The sequence below is a fragment of the Stegostoma tigrinum genome, chromosome 1, assembly GCF_030684315.1.
Source record: "Stegostoma tigrinum isolate sSteTig4 chromosome 1, sSteTig4.hap1, whole genome shotgun sequence".
NCBI lineage: Eukaryota > Metazoa > Chordata > Chondrichthyes > Orectolobiformes > Stegostomatidae > Stegostoma > Stegostoma tigrinum.
The window spans coordinates 191,884,260-191,909,167 of NC_081354.1; the positions used below are offsets into that span (position 1 = coordinate 191,884,260).

General features: G+C 46.3%; 1 protein-coding gene across 1 annotated transcript in view; it reads left to right on the forward strand.

The window, feature by feature from the left end:
- The window catches only part of LOC132209536 (disintegrin and metalloproteinase domain-containing protein 12-like), a 197,082-nt gene that overhangs the window by 127,344 nt on the left and 44,830 nt on the right, over nt 1-24,908 (forward strand). Inside the window, exons 13-15 of the mRNA XM_059645219.1 lie at nt 1,698-1,790; nt 3,223-3,418; nt 21,383-21,491. Of these exons, the coding sequence (XP_059501202.1) occupies nt 1,698-1,790; nt 3,223-3,418; nt 21,383-21,491 (398 nt within the window). The remainder of the gene's footprint in view (nt 1-1,697; nt 1,791-3,222; nt 3,419-21,382; nt 21,492-24,908) is intronic.

Genomic DNA, 24,908 nt, shown 5'->3' on the forward strand with positions numbered 1-24,908 from the left:
CATGTGACTTCTGACTCCCTTTATTCATTCATGGGATGAGGGTGCTGCTCCTAAGCAGCGTTTATTGCCCATCCCTAATTGCCCAGAGTCAACCACGTTGTTGTGGGTCTGGAGTCACATGTAGGCCAGACCAGGTAAGGATGGCAGATTTTCTTCCCTAAAGGACATTGGTTAAACAGATGGGCCTTTCCCAACAATCAACAATGGATTCATGGCCATAATTAGATCCTTAATTCCAGATATTTGTGACTAGTAAGGTTGATGAGGGTCAAGCTGTGGATGTGGTGTATATGGACTTCAGTAAGGCATTTGATAAGGTTCCCCATGGAAGGCTCATTCAGAAGGTCAGGAGGAATGGGATACAGGGGAATTTAGCTGCTTGGATACAGAATTGGCTGGCCAACAGAAGACAGCGAGTGGTAGTAGAAGGAAAATATTCTGCCTGGAAGTCAGTGGTGAGTGGGGTTCCACAGGGCTCTGTCCTTGGGCCTCTACTGTTTGTAATTTTTTATTAATGACTTGGACGAGGGAATTGAAGGATGGGTCAGCAAGTTTGCAGACGACACAAAGGTCGGAGGTGTCGTTGACAGTGTAGAGGGCTGTTGTAGGCTGCAGCGGGACATTGACAGGATGCAGAGATGGGCTGAGAGGTGGCAGATGGAGTTCAACCTGGATAAATGCGAGGTGATGCATTTTGGAAGGTCGAATTTGAAAGCTGAGTACAGGATTAAGGATAGGATTCTTGGCAGCGTGGAGGAACAGAGGGATCTTGGTGTGCAGATACATAGATCCCTTAAAATGGCCACCCAAGTGGACAGGGTTGTTAAGAAAGCATATGGTGTTTTGGCTTTCATTAACAGGGGGATTGAGTTTAAGAGTCGTGAGATCTTGTTGCAGCTCTATAAAACTTTGGTTAGACCGCACTTGGAATACTGCGTCCAGTTGTGGGCGCCCTATTATAGGAAAGATGTGGATGCTTTGGAGAGGGTTCAGAGGAGGTTTACCAGGATGCTGCCTGGACTGGAGGGCTTATCTTATGAAGAGAGGTTGACTGAGCTCGGTCTCTTTTCATTGGAGAAAAGGAGGAGGAGAGGGGACCTAATTGAGGTATACAAGATAATGAGAGGCATAGATAGAGTCGATAGCCAGAGACTATTTCCCAGGGCAGAAATGGCTAGCACGAGGGGTCATAGTTTTAAGCTGGTTGGTGGAAAGTATAGAGGGGATGTCAGAGGCAGGTTCTTTACGCAGAGAGTTGTGAGAGCATGGAATGCGTTGCCAGCAGCAGTTGTGGAAGCAAGGTCATTGGGGTCATTTAAGAGACTGCTGGACATGCATATGGTCACAGAAATTTGAGGGTGCATCCATGAGGATCAATGGTCGGCACAACATTGTGGGCTGAAGGGCCTGTTCTGTGCTGTACTGTTCTATGTTCTATGTTCTATATTGAATTCAGATTCCACCATAAACCATGAGGGGATTCAAGTCCAGGTCCCCAGAACATTATCTGGGTCTCTGGATTAATGGTCCAGCAGTAATACTACTGGGCCATCACCTCCCCCATGACTGTTCATTAGTGTCAGTATTGAATCAGTGAACATGTTGTCAAGTTGTGGAAGTGGTGTCTTAGTGACTGATGTTCTCTTTTTTCTCTCTCTCTCTCTCTCTTTCTTGCCCTTTCTCTGTTTTACCTTAAGGACTGTGACGATCCCTGTTGTGATCCCTCAACGTGTACACTCAAACCTGGGGCAAAGTGTTCATCATCTGGGTCATGCTGTAAAGACTGTGAAGTAAGATTGCACTGGATCCTGCGTCACACCCCACAGCTCTGGTTATAATCTGCGTATTGTAAAACTGCTACAAATACTGAATTGAAAAACTCAGAACACTCGTCGGGAACTTATTGTCTCAGAGTAGCTTAGCTAAGGTCAGCTCTCCCACCAACTGCCTCTGGCACTGCATTTCTCTGTTCTGCCCTGACTGCTGTACGAACCCATTTTAAAGGCTTCGATTTCAGTTTTTGGATTCAGCATTCACTGATGATGTGTTGCACACCTGAATCCTCACTACTTTAAAACTCCCTTCCTTAGTCATCATGTGTTCCCTTGCTAATCAAATTAACTCTTTGTCACTTCTCAACTCTGTTGAATTGATTCAATTTCTCCATCAACTCTGTCAAGACCCGGACACGGTTTACTTGATTAATTCCCCTCTCAATTTGTCGTCTGCAAGGAGTACATCACCACCCTATCTAATCAAATTTTTGAACTGAAGACCCTTTCTTTTCTGAATCATTCCATGTCTCTCTGTTGTTCCTGCTGTATGGTGCCTAGAAAAGTCTCAAAAGGACAATGGCACCAGACATCATGCTCTACAGCTTTTGATTTTTCACTTGTGGGAGATGGGCATCACTGGCCAGGTTCAGCGTTTGTTCCCCTCCCTAGCTGCCCTTGAGAAGGTGGTGGTGAGCTGCCTTCTTGAACTCCTATAGTCCATGCACTGTACATTAGATCCTCAAAGTTCTTAGGGAAGGAATTCCAGGATTTTGACTCAGTGACAGTGAAAAAACACATCTTCAGGAAACCTTCCAAGTGTGGAAGCAATCCCCAACTCAATTCTATTCGACCATTCCTATCTCAAAAGTCAGAGGGATCTCTCTACATCTGATGATAATTCCTCTACATAAATGGCATCAATTCCAGGATATTAATGTGGAAATTTAATCTGACTCAGAATTAGTCTTCGAATATGGGCCATTTCATTTGGGAATTGTTTAACTCTTCATAATCCTGAAATATTAAATCTGTGGAGACCCTCACCTCCATTTTCAATTGAAGAGAGCAAATCTTCATAGAATCATAAATCTCTGCAGTGCAGATGCAGGCCATTTGACTCATCGAGTCTGCACAATCTTCAATAGAGTATCTCAGTCAGACCCAGTTCCCCCCTCCCTATCACCATAACCCGCATTTACCATGGTTAACCCACCTAGCCTGCGCATCTTTGGATTGGTGCATTAACAACTTTTTTTTTATTTGGACCCCTTTAGTTTCTGGACCTCGTCCATTTATGCTCCCAGGACGCGGATTCCCAACCTCATCCCAAACACTTGTCACACAGACAGCTCACATTGAACAAACCTGGATATCAAGAGTTGCAGTGCACTCTGCAGGAACATTACCCAGTGTAAATGTTCAAATAATTGCGGTCTTTGTTCTGTAGTTCCTTCCAGCAGGAACAATGTGCCGAGGGCTGATGGGAGAATGTGACCTGCCGGAGTTCTGTACAGGAAATTTCTCTAATTGCCCTGAAAATGTGTATCTGCAAGATGGGCACACGTGCAGCAATGGGATTCTATACTGCAGCAATGGTATCTGCCAGTCTGCAGATAAACAGTGCCAGGAGATCTGGGGTCCCGGTGAGTACACAGCACCAGAGCCTGCCCTATTCTTACAAAGCAAATACCTGCTATGATAAGTTTTGTCATTTGGATGGAAGTCTGAGTTTTAAAGCAGTGACAATTTGCTAAATCCTTGCTTCTGACTTTGGAGAGCGAATGCATGGTGCTCCCTACATCAAACGTCAGGCCCTCATCTTAGCCTCACTCTCCTCGTTGACTGATGCTTGTCAATCAGGTGCAGCATGCATTGCCAGGCAGCAGGGAAAAATAATAAAAAGATGCTGAAGGACAGAATAGAGAGTACAGTCAGTTCTGGCTGTAACATGACTGATGAACAGGGGAATGCTATTTCTAAAACGTGAACTTATGTTGCTAATAACACAATTTCATTGGTGCATGGAGAAGTACGTGCCAACATCACATTGTTTCATGGGTAAAAACCAACAGAACTGCGGATGCTGTAAATCAGGAACAAAAACAAAGTTGCTGGAAAAGCTCAGCAGGTCTGGCAGCATCTGTGAAGGAGAAAACAGAGTTAACATTTTGGATCCGGTGACCCTTGATGGTGGCTGGGAAAACATCAGTTTATATTTAGAAAATAGGGAGGTGGGTGGGGTAGGGAGTAACAGATAGGATAGAGCCCAAAGACAGAGAAAGACTGTTGGACAGTAAGTGGTGGACTGTAAGTGACGAACAGGGGGTGTGTAATGGCAGGCTATGTGGTAACAAAGCCTGGTGTGTGGAGTGGGGGTCTGGGACCTGGGAGAGCTTAGGCCCTAAAATTATTGAATTCAGTGTTGAGTCTGGAGGGCTGTAGGGTCCCCAAGCAGAAAATGAGGTGTTGTTCCTCCAGGTTGCATTAGGCTTCACTGGAACACTGTGGCAAGACAGAGACAAAGATGTTGGTCAGGGGGCAGGGTGGTGCATTGAAGTGACAGGCAATGGGTAGTTCAGGGTCTTTTTTGCGAGTAGAACGTAGATGTTCTGCAAAGCGGTCGCCAAGTCTACGCTTCATTTCCCCAGTGTAGAGGAAACTACATTGCAAGCAGCGAATGCAGTAGACCAGATTCTGGGAAGTGCTGGTGAAGTGCTACTTCACCTGGAAGATATGCTTAGGCCCTTCGATCCTGGGGAGGGAGGAGGTAAATGGGCAGGTGTTGCATCTTCGGCGGTGGCCATTCTATCCCCAATTCTGTTTCCATTTCTGGGAATATCCATTACAAACCCGCGATATAAATCCATCCATCAAATAATGAAAAAAACATGCAACACTGACACCCCTGGCAAACCAACAATTGGCCAGCCCTGACTGGCAGCCTACCCCCACACACTTCTGGTTCTTGGTCCACCCCTACACATGCTTCAGCTCCTTTCCCGTCCCTACTCACCTTCTGGCCATGTCTAGGAGAGCACATCTCTATACTTTCTTGGGGCAACCTACGGACCTTCTGACTTTCAGGGTGACCTATCCACCTTCTGACTCTCAGGGAAACAATTTTTGGAGGAACCTACTCACCATCTGGCACTCGGTAAGGCCTCCCAAACCCAGGGACATGCAAAACACAGTACATATGAAACAATCCAAACATAAAGGGCCGAGTTCACACCCAAAGGCCCGAGTCCACGCATGAAGGCAGCAAGCACACATCCCACAGCATACATACAGACACTCAGTCTATCTTGACGCTTGGTCTATTCCACTCGCAAAGGCAAAGCTGACTCATGGAGGCTCAGCCCAAACACAAAAAAGTGAAAACACATGCAGAAGTGAAGTGCCAATAGTTAAAATTGTGGTGCAAGGAGCAAGCCTTGCTACCAATTTATCTTTGCTTCGGTTCCAAACGTTACAGTACACTAGCTGTAGCCAGTAAGTTTAAAAAAGGAACAGCTCCCCACTGAGAATTAAAATCCGGCAGTACCACTGGCTGTGACCCAGCCAGCCTGGAAATCTGTTCTCAAAACGTCAAAAAGAATCCACACTATCAAAAAGGAATACGGCATGTGGTACAAGCATTGGCAGGTCATGTTACAGTTGTATAGGACTTTGGTTCAGCCACATTTGGAGTACTGCATACAGTTCTTGTCGCCACATTACCAAAAGGATATGGATGCTTTGGAGAGGGTGCAGAGGAGGTTCACCAGGATGTTGCCTGGTATGGAGGGTGCTAGCTATGAAGAGAGGTTGAGTAGATTAGGATTATTTTCATTAGAAGGATGGAGGTTGAGGGGGAACTTGATTGAGGGAAAAAAGAACATGAGGGGTATAGACAGGGTGGATAGCAAAAAGCTTTTTCCCAGAGTGGGGTCTCAATTACTAGGGGTCAGGAGTTCAAAGTGAGAGGAGGAAAATTTAAGGGAGATATGCGTGGAAAGTTCTTTACACAGAGGGTGGTGGGTGCCTGGAATGCGTTGCCCACGGAGGTGGTTCACACAGACACATTAGCGTCTTTTAAGATATATTTGGACAGGTACATGGATGGGCGGGGAGCAAATGGACACAGACCATTAGAAAATAGATTACAGGTTAGACAGAGGATCTCGATCACCGCAGGTTTGGAGGGCCGAAGGGCCTGTTCCTGTGCTGTAGGTTTCTTTGTTCTTTGTTCTATCAGTTGCCTGAACTGAAGAAATTCTAATCTTCTGGTTATTTTTGTCAGCTAGGGTTAGCATGATTGGCCCAGGTTAACAACATCAGTCAAAAACCTTGTAGTCAATGAGGTCTACCTGGTTCCACTCACTACATGCCTCCCCCTCTAATTCCGGGGATGTAGGTCTGGTGTTTGGATTGGAGCCCTTCTCCTGCATCTGGAGTGTATTGGTAGAGTTACCTCCTCTTCATCCAGTGGGAACAGTAACAAGGCTGCATCCATTTCAGACTCTGAGGTTTCATTGACACTAGACAAAGGCGAAGAACCTAATGTTTCTGACAAGCCTTTCTAGCTGTTCTGAGGGGCCAGGCATGCTTTGCTCCTGCCCTGATTGTGAGGTAACAGCTTTCAGGTGATCCACAAGTTTGTTCAGGACTGCCTTACCTACCTGAACTTTGTAAATGACTGGACCTGACCTCACATCAACCTCACTTTGTACCAAACAGAACTCTTTCCATGGTTCTGACATCAAGCTTCATCCTCTGATGTAAATTGTCTATCTAGCTTAGAAGAGACATGTAGCTGGCATTGATATTCCTGTTGCCGTTTCATCCTTCACCCCACCCAGTTCTGGGAATATCAGGTTTAAACTGGTGCAGTCTTTGCTCCATCAGCAATTCTGTTAGAACTATCCCTGTAGTTGTGTGTGGGAGGGTCCTATAATCGAAAACAAATGGGGACAGTTTCCAAACAATTAATGGTATAGATTGTTTCGTTAAGCCTGTCTTCAATGTTTGGACTGTTGGAAAGGCATTCCCTTGCCCGTGACCAATACTTCCAGAGACTGTGTATCATGAGTGATGATCGCAGAATCTCACTTGTCATCTCTGAGTTTGCCGAACAGACTTTATGCATGTCCAACCACTTTGAATGGGTGTCCACAACGACCAAGAGCATTGAGTTCATGAAATACCTGACATAATTGACCTATAACTAAGTCCAGGGTTTACCAGGCCATTCCCACAAATGTGGGAATGCTGCTAGTGGCAGTTTTTGTCCTTATTAGCACTGTAGGCACTGCCCCACAAATGCAGCTATATCGGCATCCAATCCTGGCCACCAGACATAGCTTCTTGCTGGGGAGAGGTGATGGTCTCGTGATATTATTGCTGGACTGTTAATCCAAGACCCAGATAACGTTCTGAGGACTCGTGTTGAAATCCCACCATGGCAGATGGTGGAATTTGAATTCAATAAATATTTGAAATTAAAAAGCTAAGACAACAAAGTGTGGAGCTGGATGAGGAAGTGTAGTTCCCATTATCTCTGAGATTCTCCAGCGTCTGCAGTTCCCATTATCTCTGATCACAATTTTAATCTCACTGCGAAGCCTCTTCCAGGGATGCCTAACCTGAAGAAGTTACCCTCCTCCCTCCGGACCAACCTCAGGGAATCTCTCTCCCACTGCAGCTCTCTTGTAATCTCTTCAACCTTGAAACTGCTCAACCATGTCCTGAAGCAAACCAGGTACCACAGCCACATCACCTTCCTCAGCACCCGCCTACAGAACCAGATCATCCCCAATGGACTACAGTCTACATTCAAGCCTTCCCAATTTGGCCCCAACCGTGCCACCCACAGCCTCTACAGCCAGCAACCCCAGAGAAGACAGCCATACTGGGCCCTGCCGAATTTTCACCATCCCCCCTAGACCTCCCCCTGACTGAGGACGAAAGGTCAGTTCTCAGCAAGGGTCTCACCTTTGTCCCCCTCCAACCACACATCAATAACTATCAGTCACATCTGAACATTGAGCAGTTTTTCCGCCACATCCGCCTCCATCTTCGGTCTGCCTCCCCCTCTCTCCCTATTTAGCTCAGAATCCTCTCCCCATCCCCCTTTGCTGATGAAGGGTCCAGGCCAGAAATGTCAGCTTTTGTGCTCCTAAGATGCTGCTTGGCCTGCTGTGTTCATCCAGCTCCGTACTTTGTTATCTTGGATTCTCCAGCATCTGCAGTTCCCATTACCTCTGATTAAAAAGCTAATGTTGACCATGAAACTATTGTCAATTGTTGGGAAAACCCATCTGGTTCACTAATGTCCTTTAGGGAGGGAAACTGCCATCCATATCTGGTCTGGCCTACATGTGACCTCAGACCCACAGCAATGTGGTTGACTCTGAACTACCCTCTGGGCAATTAGGGATGAGCAATAAATGCTGCCTAGCCAGCAATTCCCTCATGCCATGAATGAATAAATGTCGGAAAATTCAGGGTTAAGTGAAAATCACATGCCTCTGCCAGTCTCTGGATTAGAGGAAAAATGTCTTTGGTGGTGGTGTCGGATTGCAGATAGCAGAAGTGTCAAAGGATGATGCGTTGGATCCGAAGGTTGGTGAGGTGGTATGTGAAGACGAGGGGGATTTTCTTTTGGTTGTTATTGTGGGGACAGGGTGTTCTTGACCACTGCAGGGTGGAAGTTGCAACTCCAATGTGCAGGAGTGGAAATCAGACAAGGATTAAAGGAGACAATAAAATGTGAGGCTGGATGAACACAACAGGCCCAGCAGCATCTCAGGAGCACAAAAGCTGACGTTTCAGGCCTAGACCCTTCATCAGAGAGGGGGATGGTGTGAGGGAACTGGAATAAATAGGGAGAGAGGGGGAGGCGGACCGAAGATGGAGAGTAAAGAAGATAGGTGGAGAGGAGAGTATAGGTGGGGAGATAGGGAGGGGGTAGGTCAGTCCAGGGAAGACGGACAGGTCAAAGAGGTGGGATGAGGTTAGTAGGTAGGAGATGGAGGAGCGGCTTGGGGTGGGAGAAAGGGACGGGTGAGAGGAAGAACAGGTTAGGGAAGCAGAGACAGGTTGGACTGGTTTTGGGATGCAGTGGGTGGAGGGGAAGAGCTGGGCTGGTTGTGTGGTGCAGTGGGGGGAAGGGACGAACTGGGCTGGTTTTGGAATGCGGTGGGAGAAGGCGAGATTTTGAAGCTGGTGAAGTCCACGTTGATACCATTGGGCTGCAGGGTTCCCAAGCGGAATATGAGTTGCTGTTCCTGCAACCTTCGGGTGGCATCATTGTGGCACTGCAGGAAGCCCATGATGGACATGTCATCTAAAGAATGGGAGGGGGAATGGAAATGGTTTGTGACTGGGAGGTGTAGTTGTTTATTGCGAACTGAGCGGAGGTGTTCTGCAAAGCGGTCTCCAAGCCTCCGCTTGGTTTCCCCAATGTAGAGGAAGCCACATCAAAATCTCCCCTTCCACCACTGCATCCCAAAACCAGATGTGAGGAGGCAAAGGATTTGGGAATAGGGGATGGCATTTTTGCAAGATGGTGAGTGGGAGGAGGTGTATTCCAGGTAGCAGGAACTTCCAAATCCCTGGTCCCCAACATCTCATTTTTATCATAGACGTCCAGCCCCTATACACCTGTATTCTCCATGCAGATAGCCAAAAGGCCGTCTGCTTCTTCCTGTCCCACAGGCCTGACCAGACCTCTCCACTGACACCCTTATCAGTTTAGCCGAACTCGTCCTCACCCCAACAACTTCTCTTTCAATTCCTCCCACTTCCCACAGGCAAAGGGGGTGGCCATGGGCACCTACATGGGCCCAAGCTGTGCCTGCCTCTTTGTAGGTTATGTGGAACAATCCCTTTTCCGCACCTACACAGGCCCTAAACCCCACCTCTTCCTCCGGTACATTGATGACTATTGGCGCCGCCTCGTACTCCCACGAGGAGCTCGAACAGTTCATCCATTTCACCAACACCTTCCCCCCCAACCTTAAGTTCATCTTGACTATCTCTAACACATCCCTCACCTCTTGGACCTCTCTGGCTCTATCTTGTGCAACCACCTAGAAACTGAAATCCATTTCAAGCCCACCAACTCCCACAGCTACGTAGAATATACCTCCTCCCACCCACCTTGCTGCAAAAATACCATCACTGATTCCCAATTCCTTCTCCTCCGCATCTGCTCCCAGGATGAGGCATTCCACTCCTCTACATCTCAGATGTCCTCATTTTCCAAGGTCCACAACTTCGCCTCTCACACCCACTCACCCCCCCCGCAGTTGTCGAGAACACCCTTGACCGTATCCCCTCCATTTCCCGCAACTCATCCCTTACACCCTGTCCCCACAATAACAACCAAAAGATAATCCCCCTCGTCCTCACATACCACCCCACTAACCTCTGGATACAACGCATCATCCTCTGACACTTCCGTCATCTGCAATCCGACCCCACCACCAAAGACATTTTTCCCTCTCCACCGTTGTCTGTTTTCCGGAAGGACCACTCTCTCCTTGACTCCCTTGTTCGCTCCACACTCCCCTCCAGCACCACCACACCCGGCACTTTTCCATGCAACCACAGGAAGTACTACACCTGCTCCCACACCTCCTCCCTCACCCCCATCCCAGGCCCCAAGATGACTTTCCACATCAAGCAGAGGTTCACTTGCACATCTGCCAATGTGGTATACTGCATCCACTGTACTCGTTGTGGCCTCCTCTACATTGGGAAACCAAGCGGAGGTTTGGGGACTGCTTTGCAGATCACCGACGCTATGTTCGCAATAAACAGCTGCACCTCCCAGTCGCGAACCATTTCAACTCCCCTGCATATTCCTCAGACGACATGTCCATCCTGGGCCTCCTGCAGTGCCACGTCGATGCCACCCGAAGGTTGCAGGAACAGCAACTCATATTCTGCTTTTGAACCCTGCAGCCCAATGGTATCAATGTGGATTTCACAAGCTTCAAAATCTCCACTCCCCCCACTGCATCCCAAAACCAGCCCATCTTGTTCCCGCCTCCCTAACCTGGTCTTCCTCTCACCTATCCCCTCCTCCCACCTCAAGCCGCACCTCTATTTCCTTCCAACTAACCACATCCCATTCCCTTGACCTGTCCGTCCTCCCCGGACTGACCTATCTCCTCCTTACCTCCCCACCTACACTCACCTTTACACGCTCCATCCCAGCTCTTTAACTTGTCTGCCTCCTCTCCACCTATCTTCTCCTCTATCCATCTTTGATCCGCCTCCCCCTCTCTCCCTATTTATTTCAGAACTCACTTCCCCTCTCCCATTTCTGATGAAGGGTCGAGGTCTGAAACATCAGCTTTCCTGCTCCTGAGATGCTGCTTGGCCTGCTGTGTTCATCCAGCTCCACACCTTGTTATCACAGTATGAGCATTCATCAATTAGGACAGAGATGAGGAGATATTTCTTCACTTGGAGAGTGGTAAACCCATGCAATTCATTAGTACAGAATGTAGTTCATGCCAAAAGATTGAATGTATTCAAGAGGCGACTCGATGTAGCATTGGGAAGATGATGGCCTAGTGGTATTACAACTAGACTGTTAATCTCAGGACCCGGATTTGAAGCCCACCATGACAGATGGTGGAATGTGAATTCAATAAAATACCTGGAATTAAAAATTTAATGATAACTGTGAATCCATTGTCAATTGTTGGAAAAACCTAACTGGTACACTAATGTCCTTTCGGGAAGGGAACTTCCATCCTTACCTGGTCTGGCCCATATGTGACTCCAGATCCACAGTAATGTGAGTGACTCCTGACTGCCCTCTGGGTAATTAGGGATCAGAAATAAATGCAGGCCCAACCAGCGCACCCTCATCCCATAAACGACTAAAAGAAAAAAAGTTGGGGTGAATAGAATCAAATGTTATGGGGAGAAAGCAGGATTAGGCTATTGAGTTGGATGATCAGCCATGATCGTGATGAATGGCAGAACAGGCTTAAAAGGCTAAATATCCTCCTCTTGCTCCTATCTTCTACGCTTCTATGTAGCCAGTCTTTATTTACTTGTGCACAGTAAATAGCCAGCCAGCTCAGGTCCCTCAGCAGGCCAAAGTCGGCATAAGGAGGGAGGAAGTGTTGGGGATCCGAAAAGGCATTAAGGTGGACAAGTCCCCAGGTCCAGGTGGGATCTATGATAACAAAGTGTGAAGCTGGATGAACACAGTAGGCCAAGCAGCATCTCAGGAGCACAAAAGCTGACATTTTCAGCCTAGACCCTTCATCAGAGAGCTCTCTGATAAAGGGTCTAGGCCCAAAATGTCAGCTTTTGTGCTCCTGAGATGCTGCTTGGCCTATTGTGTTCATCCAGCTTCACACTTTGTTATCTTGGATTCTCCAGCATCTGCAGTTCCCATTATCTCTGACCCCAGGTGGGATCTATCCCAGGTTGTTGAGGGAAGTGAGAGAGGAAGTAGCCGGGGCCTTAACAGATATCTTTGCAGCATCCTGGAGTGAGCTCCTGGAGGATTGGAGAATTGCAATATTATCCCCTTGTTTAAGAAGGGTAGCAGGGATAATCCAGATAATTATCGATCAGTGAACCTGCAGTATCCTGAATGGTGTCAAGCTTGTTAAGTGTTGTTGGAGCTGCACTCATCAGGCAAATGGGAAGTATTCCATCACACTCCTGACTTGTGCCTGGCAGACAATGGATTGGCTTTGGGGAATTGGCAAATGTGTTACTCATGGCAGTTACTTGTCGTAGCTTCCTAACATCTCTTCTGAATGGCATGGACCTAATTCCTTCACTATGCAACCTGGTCCTAAAATCTTCAACCACTGGAAATTTATCCACTGTAGTGATTGGAACCAGGTCCATCTTGTTGACCTAATGGTGGGGAAGCTGCTGGAGAAGATACCGAGGGATAGGATCTATTCCCATTTGGAACAAAATGGGCTTGTCAGTGATAGACAACATGGTTTTGTGCAGGGAAGGTCATGTCTTACCAACTTAATAGAATTCTTTGAGGACATGACAAAGTTGATTGATGAGGGAAAAGCTGTAGATGTCATATACATGGACTTCAGTAAGGCGTTTGATGAGATTCCCCGTGGCAGGTTGATGGAAAAAGTGAAGTTGCATTGGTCCAGGGTGTGCTAGCGAGAAGGATAAAATAACTGGCTAGGCAACAGGAGACAGAGAGTAGTAGTAGAAGGGAGTTTCTCAAATTGGAGACCTGTGACCGGTGATGTTCCACAGGGATATCTGTTGGGACCACTGTTGTTTGTGATATACATAAATGGTTTGGAGGAAGGTGTAGGTGGTCTGATTAGCAAGTTTTCAGATGACAAGAAGATTGGTGGAGTAGCAGACAGTGAAGAGGACTGTTAGAGAATGCAGCAGAGTATAGATAGATTGGAGAGTTGGGCAGATAAGTGGCAGATGGAGTTTAATCTGGGCAAATGCGAGTTGATGCATTTTGGAAGATCTAATTCAAGGGCGAACTATACAGTAAATGGAAAAACCCTGGGGAAAATTGATGTATGGAGAGACCTGGGTGTTCAGGTCCATTGTCCCTGAAGGTGGCAACACAGGTCATTAGAGTGGTCAAGAAGGCATACGGCATGCTTTCCTTCAGCAGACGGGTATTGAGTACAAGAGTTGGCAGGTCATGTTACAGTTGAATAAGACTTTGGTTCGGCCACATTTAGGGTACTGTGTACATTTGTGGTCGCCACATGACCAAAAGGATGTGGATGCTTTGGAGAGGGTGCAGAGGAGGTTCACCAGGATGTTGCCTGGTATGGAGGGTGCTAGTTATGAAGAGAGGTTGAGTAGATTAGGATTATTTTCATTAGAAAGATGGAGATTGAGGGAGGAATCTGATTGATGTCTACAAAATCATGAGGGGTACAGACAAGGTGGATAGCAAGAAGCTTTTTCCCAGAATGGTAGACTCACTTACTAGAGGTTATGAGTTCAAAATGAGAGGAGGAAAGTTTATGGGAGATATGCGTGGAAAATCCTTTATGCAGAAGGTGATGAGTGCCTGGAATGCATTGCCAGCAGAGGTGGTAGATGCAGACACGATAGTGTCTTTTAAGATGTTTCTGGACAGGTACATGGATGGGCAGGGAGCAAATGGACACAGACCGTTAGAAAATAGATGATAGGTTTATACAGAGGATCTCGACCAGCGCAGGCTTGGAGAGCCAAAGGGCCTGTTCCTGTGCTGTAATTTTCTTTATCCTTGTTGGTCCGAAGGGCCTGTTTCCACACTGTAGGGAATCTAATCTAATCCTCCTGGTTATATTGGTCAGCCAGAACTTTCCTGATTGCCCCAAATTAACAACCCCAATCAAGGATTTCATGGTCAACAAGATGGACCTGGTTCCAATCACTACAGTGGATAAATTTCCAGTGGTTGAAGATTTTAGGACCAGGTTGCATAGTGAAGGAATTAGGTCCATGCCATTCAGAAGAGATGTTAGGAAGCTACGACAAGTAACTGCCATGAGTAACACATTTGCCAATTCCCCAAAGCCAATCCATTGTCTGCCAGGCACAAGTCAGGAGTGTGATGGAATACTTCCCATTTGCCTGATGAGTGCAGCTCCAACAACACTTAACAAGCTTGACACCATTCAGGATACTGCAGCCTGCTTGATTGGCACCACATCCAGAAGCATCAACTCCCTCCACCACCGACACTCAGTAGCAGCAGTGTGTACTATCTACAAGATACACTACAGAAATTCACCAAAGATTCTCAGTCAGCACCTTTCAAACTGCTTCCATCTAGAAGAACAAGGACAGTAAATATATTGGAACACCACCCCTTCAAGGTCTTCCTCACCATCCTGACTTGGAAATATTACTCTGTTCCTTCACTGTCACTGGATCCAAATCCTGGAATTCCCTCCCTATTGGCATTGTGGATCAACCCACAGCAGGTGGATTGCAGCAGCTCAGGAAGGCAGATTATCACCATTTTCTCGAGGGGCAGCTTGGGATAGGCAATCAATGCTGGCCAAGCCAGCAACACCCACATTCCACAAATGAATTAAAAATAAAGCACTCTACATGTGTATTGGATGTTTTCAACTCTCTACCTCAATTTGCAGTCAATACTAATTCAGTTGTTAAATTTCAATCTAAAATGGACATTTTTTAAAAAAATTAGACTAAAAAATCGATGGATGTGGGCACAAGGCAGCCATGATGTCATTGAATGGTGGAGCAGATTTGAGGGGCTGAATGGCATACGCCTGTTCCTATGTTCCTCTGTCATCTTTGAGATAAAGAAGCAGGCCATAGAGGGAGGCTGCTGGATGAATTGGTTCAGCAGGACAAGAATGTGAAGGAGGCCATACTCAGGGTCTGGTTTACTGCTCAGCAGATTGTTATCACTGCCTTGGTAAATATCAGTGTTTTGAAACAATGAGATTTGTAAACCTGTTGCTGGAATGGAGAATATTGGCTGAAACAATGAGGCCCACAGCGCATGAAGGAAAGTAAAGAAAGCACAACATTTCTTTTTCAGTTAGGTAAGGGCTTTGGGCCTCACTGAATGGGCCTGTTTTTATTGCCCATCCTTTGTTGCCCCAGAGAAGTTGGTGCTGCTGGAGTGTGCATGACCATGTTCTTTGTGACTGAAAAGGACAAGGCCCTGTGTGGTAATAAGTGTAACTTCCAGAATGTGTGCCTGCAGCGCACTGCAAGGATGACCGAGACTCCTCAAGTGGCTGTCAACATAACCTCCACCCAATTGAGATTATTTTGTAAATGTTGTCCAATTCCAAAATCACCTTGAACGTTAGGCACCTGTGTTGTGTGTTTTGCAATGTCATGACTCACTGGAACAATATACTGTCAAGCAAAACTGTGGGTTGAAATGAGAAAGAGCCTTTTTGAAAGCCTGCATTTTGTAAATGTGTTCCACATTTAAAAAACAAGCAACCCATTCCTGTGGCCTACATCATAACATGCTGCCTGAAGCAGCAGTAATTAAAGGTGGAATTGCAGAAAAAAGGAGTGAGGGGTTTTGTATTCAGATGCAGCTAGGTGTAACAAGAATTTAACAAAGTGGAGAGCTGGGTGAACACAGCAGGCCAAGCAGCATCTTAGAGCACAAAAGCTGACATTTCGGGCCCAGGCCCTTCATCAGAAAAGCGGGAGGGGGAGAGGGTTCTGAAATAAATAGGGAGAGAGGGGGAGGTGGATCAAAGATGGATAGAGGAGAAGATAGGTGGAGAGGAGACAGACAAGTTAAAGAGGTGGGGATGGAGCCAGTAGAGGTGATTGCAGGTGGGGAGGTAAGGAGGTATAGGTCAGTCCGGGGATGACGGGCAGGTCAAGGGAGCGGGATGAGGTTAGTAGGAAGGAAATGGGTGCGTGGCTGAGGTAGGAGGAGGGGATAGTTGAGAGGAAGAACAGGTTGGGGAGGTGGGGACAAGCTGGGCTGGTTTAGGGGTGCAGTAGGGGGAGGGGAGATTATGAAGCTTGTGAAAACCTGCCTGCCCTAGTCGACCCACTGTCTCTGCCTGCTCCTGCCCCAACAAACTCATCTCCACCTGCAATCTGGACTCCATTTTCTCCCCCTTCGTCCAGGAACTCCCTACCTATGTCTGTGACACCACCCACACCCTCCACCTCCTCCAGAACTTCCAATTCCCCGGCCCCCAACACCTCATTTTTGCCACGGACATGCAGTCCCCATACACCTGCATTCCCCATGCAGATGGCCTAAAGGACCTCTGCTGCTCCCACCAAAGACATTTTCCCCTCCCCAGCCTTGCCTGCTTTCTGGAGGGACCACTCTCTCTGTGACTCCCTGGTATGCTCCACACTCCCCCCCAGCCTCACCACACCAGGCACTTTCCCCTGCAGCCACAGGAAATGCTACACCTAACCCCATATCTCCTCCCTCACCCCCATCCTTGGCCCCAAGATGACTTTCCACATCAGGCAGATGTTCACTTGCACATCTGCAAATGTGGTATACTGCATCCGCTGTACCCGTTGTGGCCTCTACATTGGGGAAACCTAGCAGAGGCTTGGGGACCGCTTTGCAGAACACCTACGCTCAGTTCGCAGTAAACAACTGCACCTCCCAGTTGTGAACTATTTCAACTCCCCCTCCCATTCCTTAGACAACATGTCCATCTTGGGCCTCCTGCAGTGCCATAACGATGCCATCTGTAGGTTGCAGGATCAGCAACTCATATTCCACTTGGGATCCCTGCAGCCTCATGGTATCAATTTGGATTTAGAACAAAGAACAAAGAAAATTACAGCAAAGGAACAGGCCCTTCAAGCTGCGCTGATTGTGATCCTCTGTCTAAGCCTATCATCCATTGTCTAAGAGTCTGTATCCCTTTGCTCCCTGCCCATCCATGTACCTGTCCAAATACATCTTGAAAGACACTAACATGTCTGCATCTAGCACCTCCACTGGCAACGCGATCCAGGCACTCACCACCATCTATCTGCGTAAAGAACTTTCCACGCATATCTCCCATAAACTTTCCTCCTCTCACTTTGAACTCATGACCCCTAGTAATTGAGTCCCCCACTCTGGGAAAAAGCTTCTTACTATCCACCTTGTCTATACACCTCATGATTTTGTAGACCTCAATCAGGTCTCCCCTCAATCTCTGTGTTTGTTAGAAAAATAATACTAATCCACTCAACCTCTCTTCATAGCTAGCACCCTCCATACCAGACAAGATCCTTGTGAACCTCCTCTACACCCTCTCCAAAGCATCCACATCCTTTTGGTAATGTGGCGACCAGAATTGTACACAGTACTCCAAATGTGGCCAAATCAAAGCCTTATACAATTGGAACATGACCTGCCAACTCCTGTACTCAATACCCCGTCCGATGAAGGAAAGCATGCCATATGCCTCCTTGACCACCCTATTGACCTGCGTTGTCACCTTCAGGATACAATGGACCTGAACACCCAGATCTCTCTGTTCATCAATTTTCCCGAGGACTTTTCCATTTACTGTATAGTTCCCTCTTGAATTAGATCTTCCAAAATGCATCACTTCACATTTGCCCGGATTGAACTCCATCTGCCATTTATCTGCCCAACTCTCCAATCTATCTATATTCTGCTGTATTCCGCTTTCACAGCTTCAAAATCTCTCCTTCCCCCTACTGCATCCTAAAACAAGCCCAGCTCATCCCTGCCTCCCGAACCTGTTCTTCCTATCACCTATCCCCTCCCACCTCAAGCTGAACCCCCATTTCCTTCCTACTAACCTCATCATGCCCCCTTGACCTGTTCGTCCTCCCCTGACTGACCTAAATCCCTCCCTACCTCTCTACCTACACTCACCTCTACTGGCTCTATCCCTGCCTCTTTAACTTGCCTGTCTCCTCTCCACCTATTTTCTCCACTATCCATCTTCGATCTGCTTCCCCCTCTCTCTCTATTTATTTCAGAACCCTCTTCTCCTCCACCTTTTCTGATGAAGGGTCAGACCTGAAACGTCAGCTTTTGTGGTCCTAAGATGCTGCTTGACCTGCTGTGTTCATCCAGCTTCACACTTTGTTGCCTCGGCTTCTCTGGCATCTGCAGGTCCCATCATCTCTGTGACAAGAAGTTGATTGGTCTATGGACTAGTAATGGTTGTCAATGGAGTAGTTTCTAAAGACACCGTGAGAGAGAGAGAGAGTGATGGGAAAAAGAGTATGCAACTGTTGTTCCCAGCAGAAGCTGTTCGTTCTCTGCATTTAAAAAAAATTAATCTTGCTCTGTCCCTCTTACAAGCCAATGGAAGCTTCCAGAGAAAAACAACTAAATTCCAAAGCCCTGGCTGGGCCAAAGAGAGGTCATCTCAACTTTGAAATTTTGAAGCACACATTGAACTTTCCTATTTTCTCTGCCTTCAATAAGCTGATTCTCTGTGTGTGCGAAAAGTGTATTTTTCTAACGTTTTGGAGTAGATTTGTCTTTTTTAATGAGGGAATTAGTGGCTTGGTATGTAGTGCTATCGACCGTTGGTATAAGTTGGTTAACCTCTAGGTAAAATCTAATGATTAATAATAATTCTTGTTCAGGGCAGATTCCTGGTCCATGCTTTCTGAAGTTCAGGTAAGTTGGGGAACTGCACATACTTGAAAAAAGAACCTCACTTTTGGTCCAATTCAATAACAGTGGTACTTGATTTATGATGTACTACTCAAATGGGTCAAAACATCATCCTACTCAGGGTTTTATTACAACATATCCAGTGGGCCACAATATTAGGGTGGCACGGTGGCTCAGTGTTTAGCACTGCAGCCTCACAGCACCAGGGACACAGGTTCAATTCCAGCCTCAGGCAACTGTCTGTGTGGAGTTTGCACATTCTCCCCGTGTCTGTGTGGGTTTCATCCATGTGCTGTGGTTTCCTCCCACAGTCCAAAGATGTACAGGCTAGCTGGATTGGTCATGCTAAATCGCCTGTAGTGTTTAGGGGGATTGGTCCAAATGGGATGCTTCAAGGGGTAGTGTGTGCTGAAGGGTCTGTTTCCACACTGTAGGGAATCTAACCTAATCATCTTGCTCAGAGTTTTATCACATATCCAGTGGGTCAAAACATCGTCCCACTCAGGGTTTTATCACAATGTATCCAGTGAGTCAAAATGTCATCCCACTAAGGGTTTTACCGCAACATATTGACTGGGTCAAAACATCATCCTACTCAGGGTTTTATCTCAACGTATCCAGTGGGTCAAAATATCGTCCTGCTCAGGGTTTTATCTCAACATATCCATTTGGTCAAAGTGTCATCCCACGCATGGTTTTATCACATCGTATCCAGTGGGTTAGAATTCATCCGACTCAGGTTTTATCACAACATCCAGCCTAGGACTATCACTAACTTCTTACTCCTGGAGTATTTGGTTTTTACCATGTTCTCCCTTTCTCAGCAGCATTAGATTACCATCCCCATTCAAGGTCTATACAGAATTACTGCTTCAAAGTGAAATTGGAACAAGAATTCTCTAATTAAGAGTAATTGTGACAGAAAGATTGGTAGTAATCTGAATTAGGCATTTCTTGACATAAGTACTGGAGGAAGTTGTGAAATATAGTCTGCAATCTTTCATCACTGAGCCAAAACCCTACCCTTTTCCATTTGACCTGCATCGGTGTTAGCTATACCTAAAGCTCCCCTGTACCTAACTCTGTGCCTCTCGAAAACCGTCATCCTCAGCCTTGTATCAGAGATACTAGGGACTGCAGATGCTGGAGAATCCAAGATAACAAGGTGTAGAGCTGGGTGAACACAGCAGGCCAAGCAGCATCTTAGGAGCAGAAAAGCTGATGTTTTGAGCCTTGGACTCATCTTCATCAGTAAAATGATGGAAGGTGTCAGTAACAGAGATATCAAGCAGCACCTGCTCAGCAATAACCTGCTCAGTGACGCCCAGTTGATTTCTGCCAGGGCCAGGCTCCTCGGTACATGCTTCTGATTGTTGGAAGTGTAGTGATTGTATGTAGGGCCAAATGGATCTCATTGAGAATGTGATCCCTGATTGTGACTGTTAATGTTGGCCAACCAGGGAGCCCTGGATTACAGACTTGGACAGGAGTCTCACACATTCTCCCCACTCTAGGGACTGGCTCTGAGATAGCTGGTCAGAACCCATGTATTATGCTTGTGTAAATAAAGGGTGACTTGGTGATGGGATACTGTCCTTCATGGATTTTTTCAGAGGTCCATCATCTTAGCTCCAGGACATCTCTGCAGGAGCTCCTCAGTCTAGTGTCCTGGGCCTAACCATCTTCAACTGCTTCAGCGATGAACTTCCCTCCATCATAAGTTCAGAAGTGAGGATGTTTGCTAATCATTGCTGAACGTCCAGCACCATTCACGACTCCTCAGATACTGAAGCAGTCCATGTTCAAATGCAAAAATATCTAGACAATGTCCAGGCTTGGACCAACATGTGGCAAGTAAAATTTGTGCCACACAAGTGCCAGGCAATGACCATTGTCAACAAGAGGCAATTGAACCACCGCCCTTTGACATTCAATAGCATTTCCATCAGTGATTATTTTGTATCCTATCACCTTCTCAAGGACAACTTGAGACAGATAACAAATGCTTGCCCACATCCTTGGCATGAGTTTTAAAAATCTTCACCCTCAGCTCCATTCCACATTGTTGCTATTGTGATGGATTTGCCATGTGCCTACGTGTTCATGTGTTTTGTTGGACTCTGACTCTCTCTGTAAGTAAACAGCTCTTTACTCTCATTAGAATTGGTCTAGTCACAGTGAAACCTCTCAGGTTGAGCAATCCTATTCTGTCTCAATGTTGGATTCTTTCCACAAACTCATAACATGGAACCCCCACTGAATGAGAAACTCCACATATCCATCTAATCAAATGGAGATTTGCCCATGCACTATGTTGCTGCTATCTTTTTGTCAATCTTTTAGTTTCTTGACGTGTCTCCATTTCTGACTGTCTGTGTCTCTGGAATTTCTCTAAGATTCCACTCCCTGCTCACTGAGGCTGGTCTGGTGAGATGCTTGTGCGACAGAGAACAGTTTAGAGCGGCTTCTGGTTTGTAGAACTTTTGTAATTCTCCCCCTTTCTCTCTGATAGGTGCAACATCTGCAGAAAATATCTGTTATTCACTAACAAATAAAGCAGGAAACAAATATGGAAACTGTGGCAAGAATGAGAACCATACCTACATTGGATGTGCAGAAAAGTATGTCGTAGATTCATCAAATCATACTGTACAGTGAAGGCCCTTTCACTCATTGAGGCTATACTGCCATAAATGATAATAAGAACATAGAACAGTACAGCACAGTACAGAACTTCAGCCCATGATGTTGTGTCGAAATTTCACCCTAAACCTAAGGTCTTTCTAACCTCCACTCCTACCTTACACTATCATCCATATGCCGATCTAAGAGCCGTTTAAATGTCCCGAATAAGGCCAACTCCACTACCCTCTCTGCCATGCATTCCACACTCCAATTACTCTGAGTAAAGAACGTACCTCTGATGTCTCCCTGATATCTACCTCCTTTCACTCTAAAACTATATCCTCTCATAAAAGCTACATTCACCCTCGGAAAATGTCTCTGGCAGCCTCCTCTGTCTATACCTCTGAACATTTTGTACACCTCTATCAAGTCACCTCTCATCCTTCGTCATTCCAAAGAGAAAAGCCCGAGCTCTCTCAACCTTTTCTCATAAGACCTTCCCTCCATTCCAGGCAACATCCTGGTAAATCTCCTTTGCATCTTTTCTAACACTTCCACATCTTTCCTGTAATGAGGAACTGGATATAATACTCCAGACGTGGCTGAACCAGGCCTTTGGATAGAGATAATGGGAATTGCAGATGCTGGAGAATCTGACATAACGAAGTGGAGCTGGATGAACACAGCAGGCCAAGCAGCAGACACCTTCTTAACAACTCGACCCACCTGGGTGGCAGCTTTCAGGGATGTGTGAACATGAACCCCAAGATCCCTCTACTCCTCCACCCTGTCAAGAATCTTTCCATTAACCCTGTATTCTACTTTCAAGTTTATCCTTCCAAAATGAATCACCTCACTCTTTTCAGGGTTAAACTCCATCTGCCACTTCTCAGCCCAACTCTGCATCCTATCAATGTCCACTTGTAACCTAGAACAACCCTCTGCACTATCCACAACGTGATCCACCTTCGTATCATCCATGAACTTGCTAATCCACGCTTCCATTCCTTCATCTAAATCATTTACAAAAATCACAAATAGAAGAGGACTCAGAACAGATCCTTGTGGTACACCACTTGTATCTGAGCACCATGTTGAATATTTTCCATCCACTACCACTAATACTATCTCCAATGGTCCCACCTTCCCGCACTAGACCTGTAGCTTTGAATACTATGACACTTCATGTTCATCCAAGTATTTGTTACAGGTTGTGAGGTTTCCTGCCTCAATCACCCTGCCAGGGAGAGTATTTCAGACCTCACTGTACTCTGGGTGAAAAAGCATTTCCTCAAATCCCCTCTCAACCTCCTGCCATTCAATTTAAAATCACGCCCCCTTGTTATAGATCCTTCAGCTAAGGGAAAGAGATGGTTTCTATCCAGCCTGTCGATGCTCCTCAAAATCTTATACACCTCAATGAAGTCCCCCTAAGCCTTCTCGGCTCCAAAGAAAACAACCTGAGCTCTCTTCATCGTTGAAATCCTCCATTCCAAGCAACATCCCGATGAATCTCTGATGAAGAGCTGTCAAGACTTGAAACGTTAGTTTGCACTTTCTCCATGGATGCTTCCTAAACCATAAGACCAAAAGACATAGGAGTGGAAGTAAGGCCATTCGCCCCATCGGGTCCACTCTGCAATTTAATCATGGCTGATGGGCATTTCAAAACCACTTCCCTGCACTCTCCCTGTAGCCCTTAATTCCTTGCGAGATAAAGAAATGATCAATCTCTGCCTTGAAGACATTTAACATCCCGGCCTCCACTGTGCTCCATGGCAATGAATTCCACAGGCCCACCACTCTCTAGCTGAAGAAATGTCTCCTCATTTCCCTCTAAATTGACCCCCTCTAATTCTAAGGCTGTGCCCACGGATCCTAGTCCACACGCTGAGCAGAAACAACCTCGCAGCGTCCACCCTTTCCAAGCCATACATTATCTTGTAAGTTTCCATTAGATCTCCCCTCAACTTTCTAAACTCTAATGAATACAATCCCAGGATCCTCAGCTGTTCATCGTACATTAGGCCTACCATTCCAGGGATCATTCGTGTGAATCTCCACTGGACACGGTCCAGCGCCAGTATGTCCTTCCTGAGGTGTGGGGCCCAAAATTGGACACAGTATTCCAAATGGGGCCTAACTAGAGCTTTATAAAGTCTCAGAAGCACATCACTGCTTTTATATTCCAACCCTCTTGAGATAAGTGACAACGTTACATTTGCTTTCTTAATCATGACTCAACCTGCAAGTTAACTTTTAGAGATTTCTGGACCAACACTCCCAGATCCCTTTGTACTTAGGCTTTATGAATTTTCTCACTGTTTAGAAAATAGTCCATGCCTGTATTCTTTTTTCCAAAGTGCAAGACCTCGCATTTGCTCACATTGAATTTCAACCATTTCGTGGACCACTCTCCTAAACTGTCTAAATCTTTCTGCAGCCTCCTCACCTCTTCAGTACTACCTGCTTGAAACGTCAGCTTTTGTGCTCCTGAGATGCTGCTTGGTCTGCTGTGTTCATCCAGTTTCACACTTTATTATCTTAATAACATCCACTGGGTTTCCCTGGTCTAACCTACTTGTTACCTCTTCCAGGAATTCTAACAGGATTGTCAGGCACAACCTCCCCTTACTAAAACCATGCTGACTTGTTCTAATCTGACCCTGCACTTCCAAGAATTTAGAAATCTTATCCTTAATGATGAATTCCAGAATTTTACCAACAACCGAGGTTTGGCTAATTGGCCTATAATTTTCCATTTCTTGCCTTGATCCTTTCTTAAACAAGAAGGTTACAGCAGTGATTTTCCAATCATCTGGGACTTTCCCTGACTCCAGTGACTTTTGAAAGATCACAACCAAAGCCTCCGCTATTTCCACAGTCACGTCCCTCAAAACTCGAGGATGTAGCCCATCGGGTCCAGGAGATATATCAATTTTCAGACCTTTTAGCCTTTCTAGCACTTTCTCTTTTGTAATGCCTACCGTACTCAACTCTGCCCCCTGAATCTCCTTAATTGTTGGGATGCTACTCATGTCTTTGGGATAAAAGGCTCTTTTTCGGAATGGCAACCGGTGACGAGTGGTGTCCCCCTGGGTTCAGTGTTGGGGCCACAGCTGTTCACCTTATATATTAATGATCTGGATGAAGGGACTGGGGGCATTCTGGTGAAGTTTGTCGATGATACGAAGATAGGTGGACAGGCAGGTAGTACTGAGGAGGTGGGGAAGCTGCAGAAAGATTTAGTTTAGGAGAGTGGCCCAGGAAATGGCTGATGAAATTCAACGTGAGCAAATGTGAGCTTTTGCACTTTGGAAAAAAGAATACAGGCATGGACTATTTTCTAAATGGTGAGAAAATTCGCAAAGCAAAAGTACAAAGGGATCTGGGAGTGTTGGTCCAGAATTCTC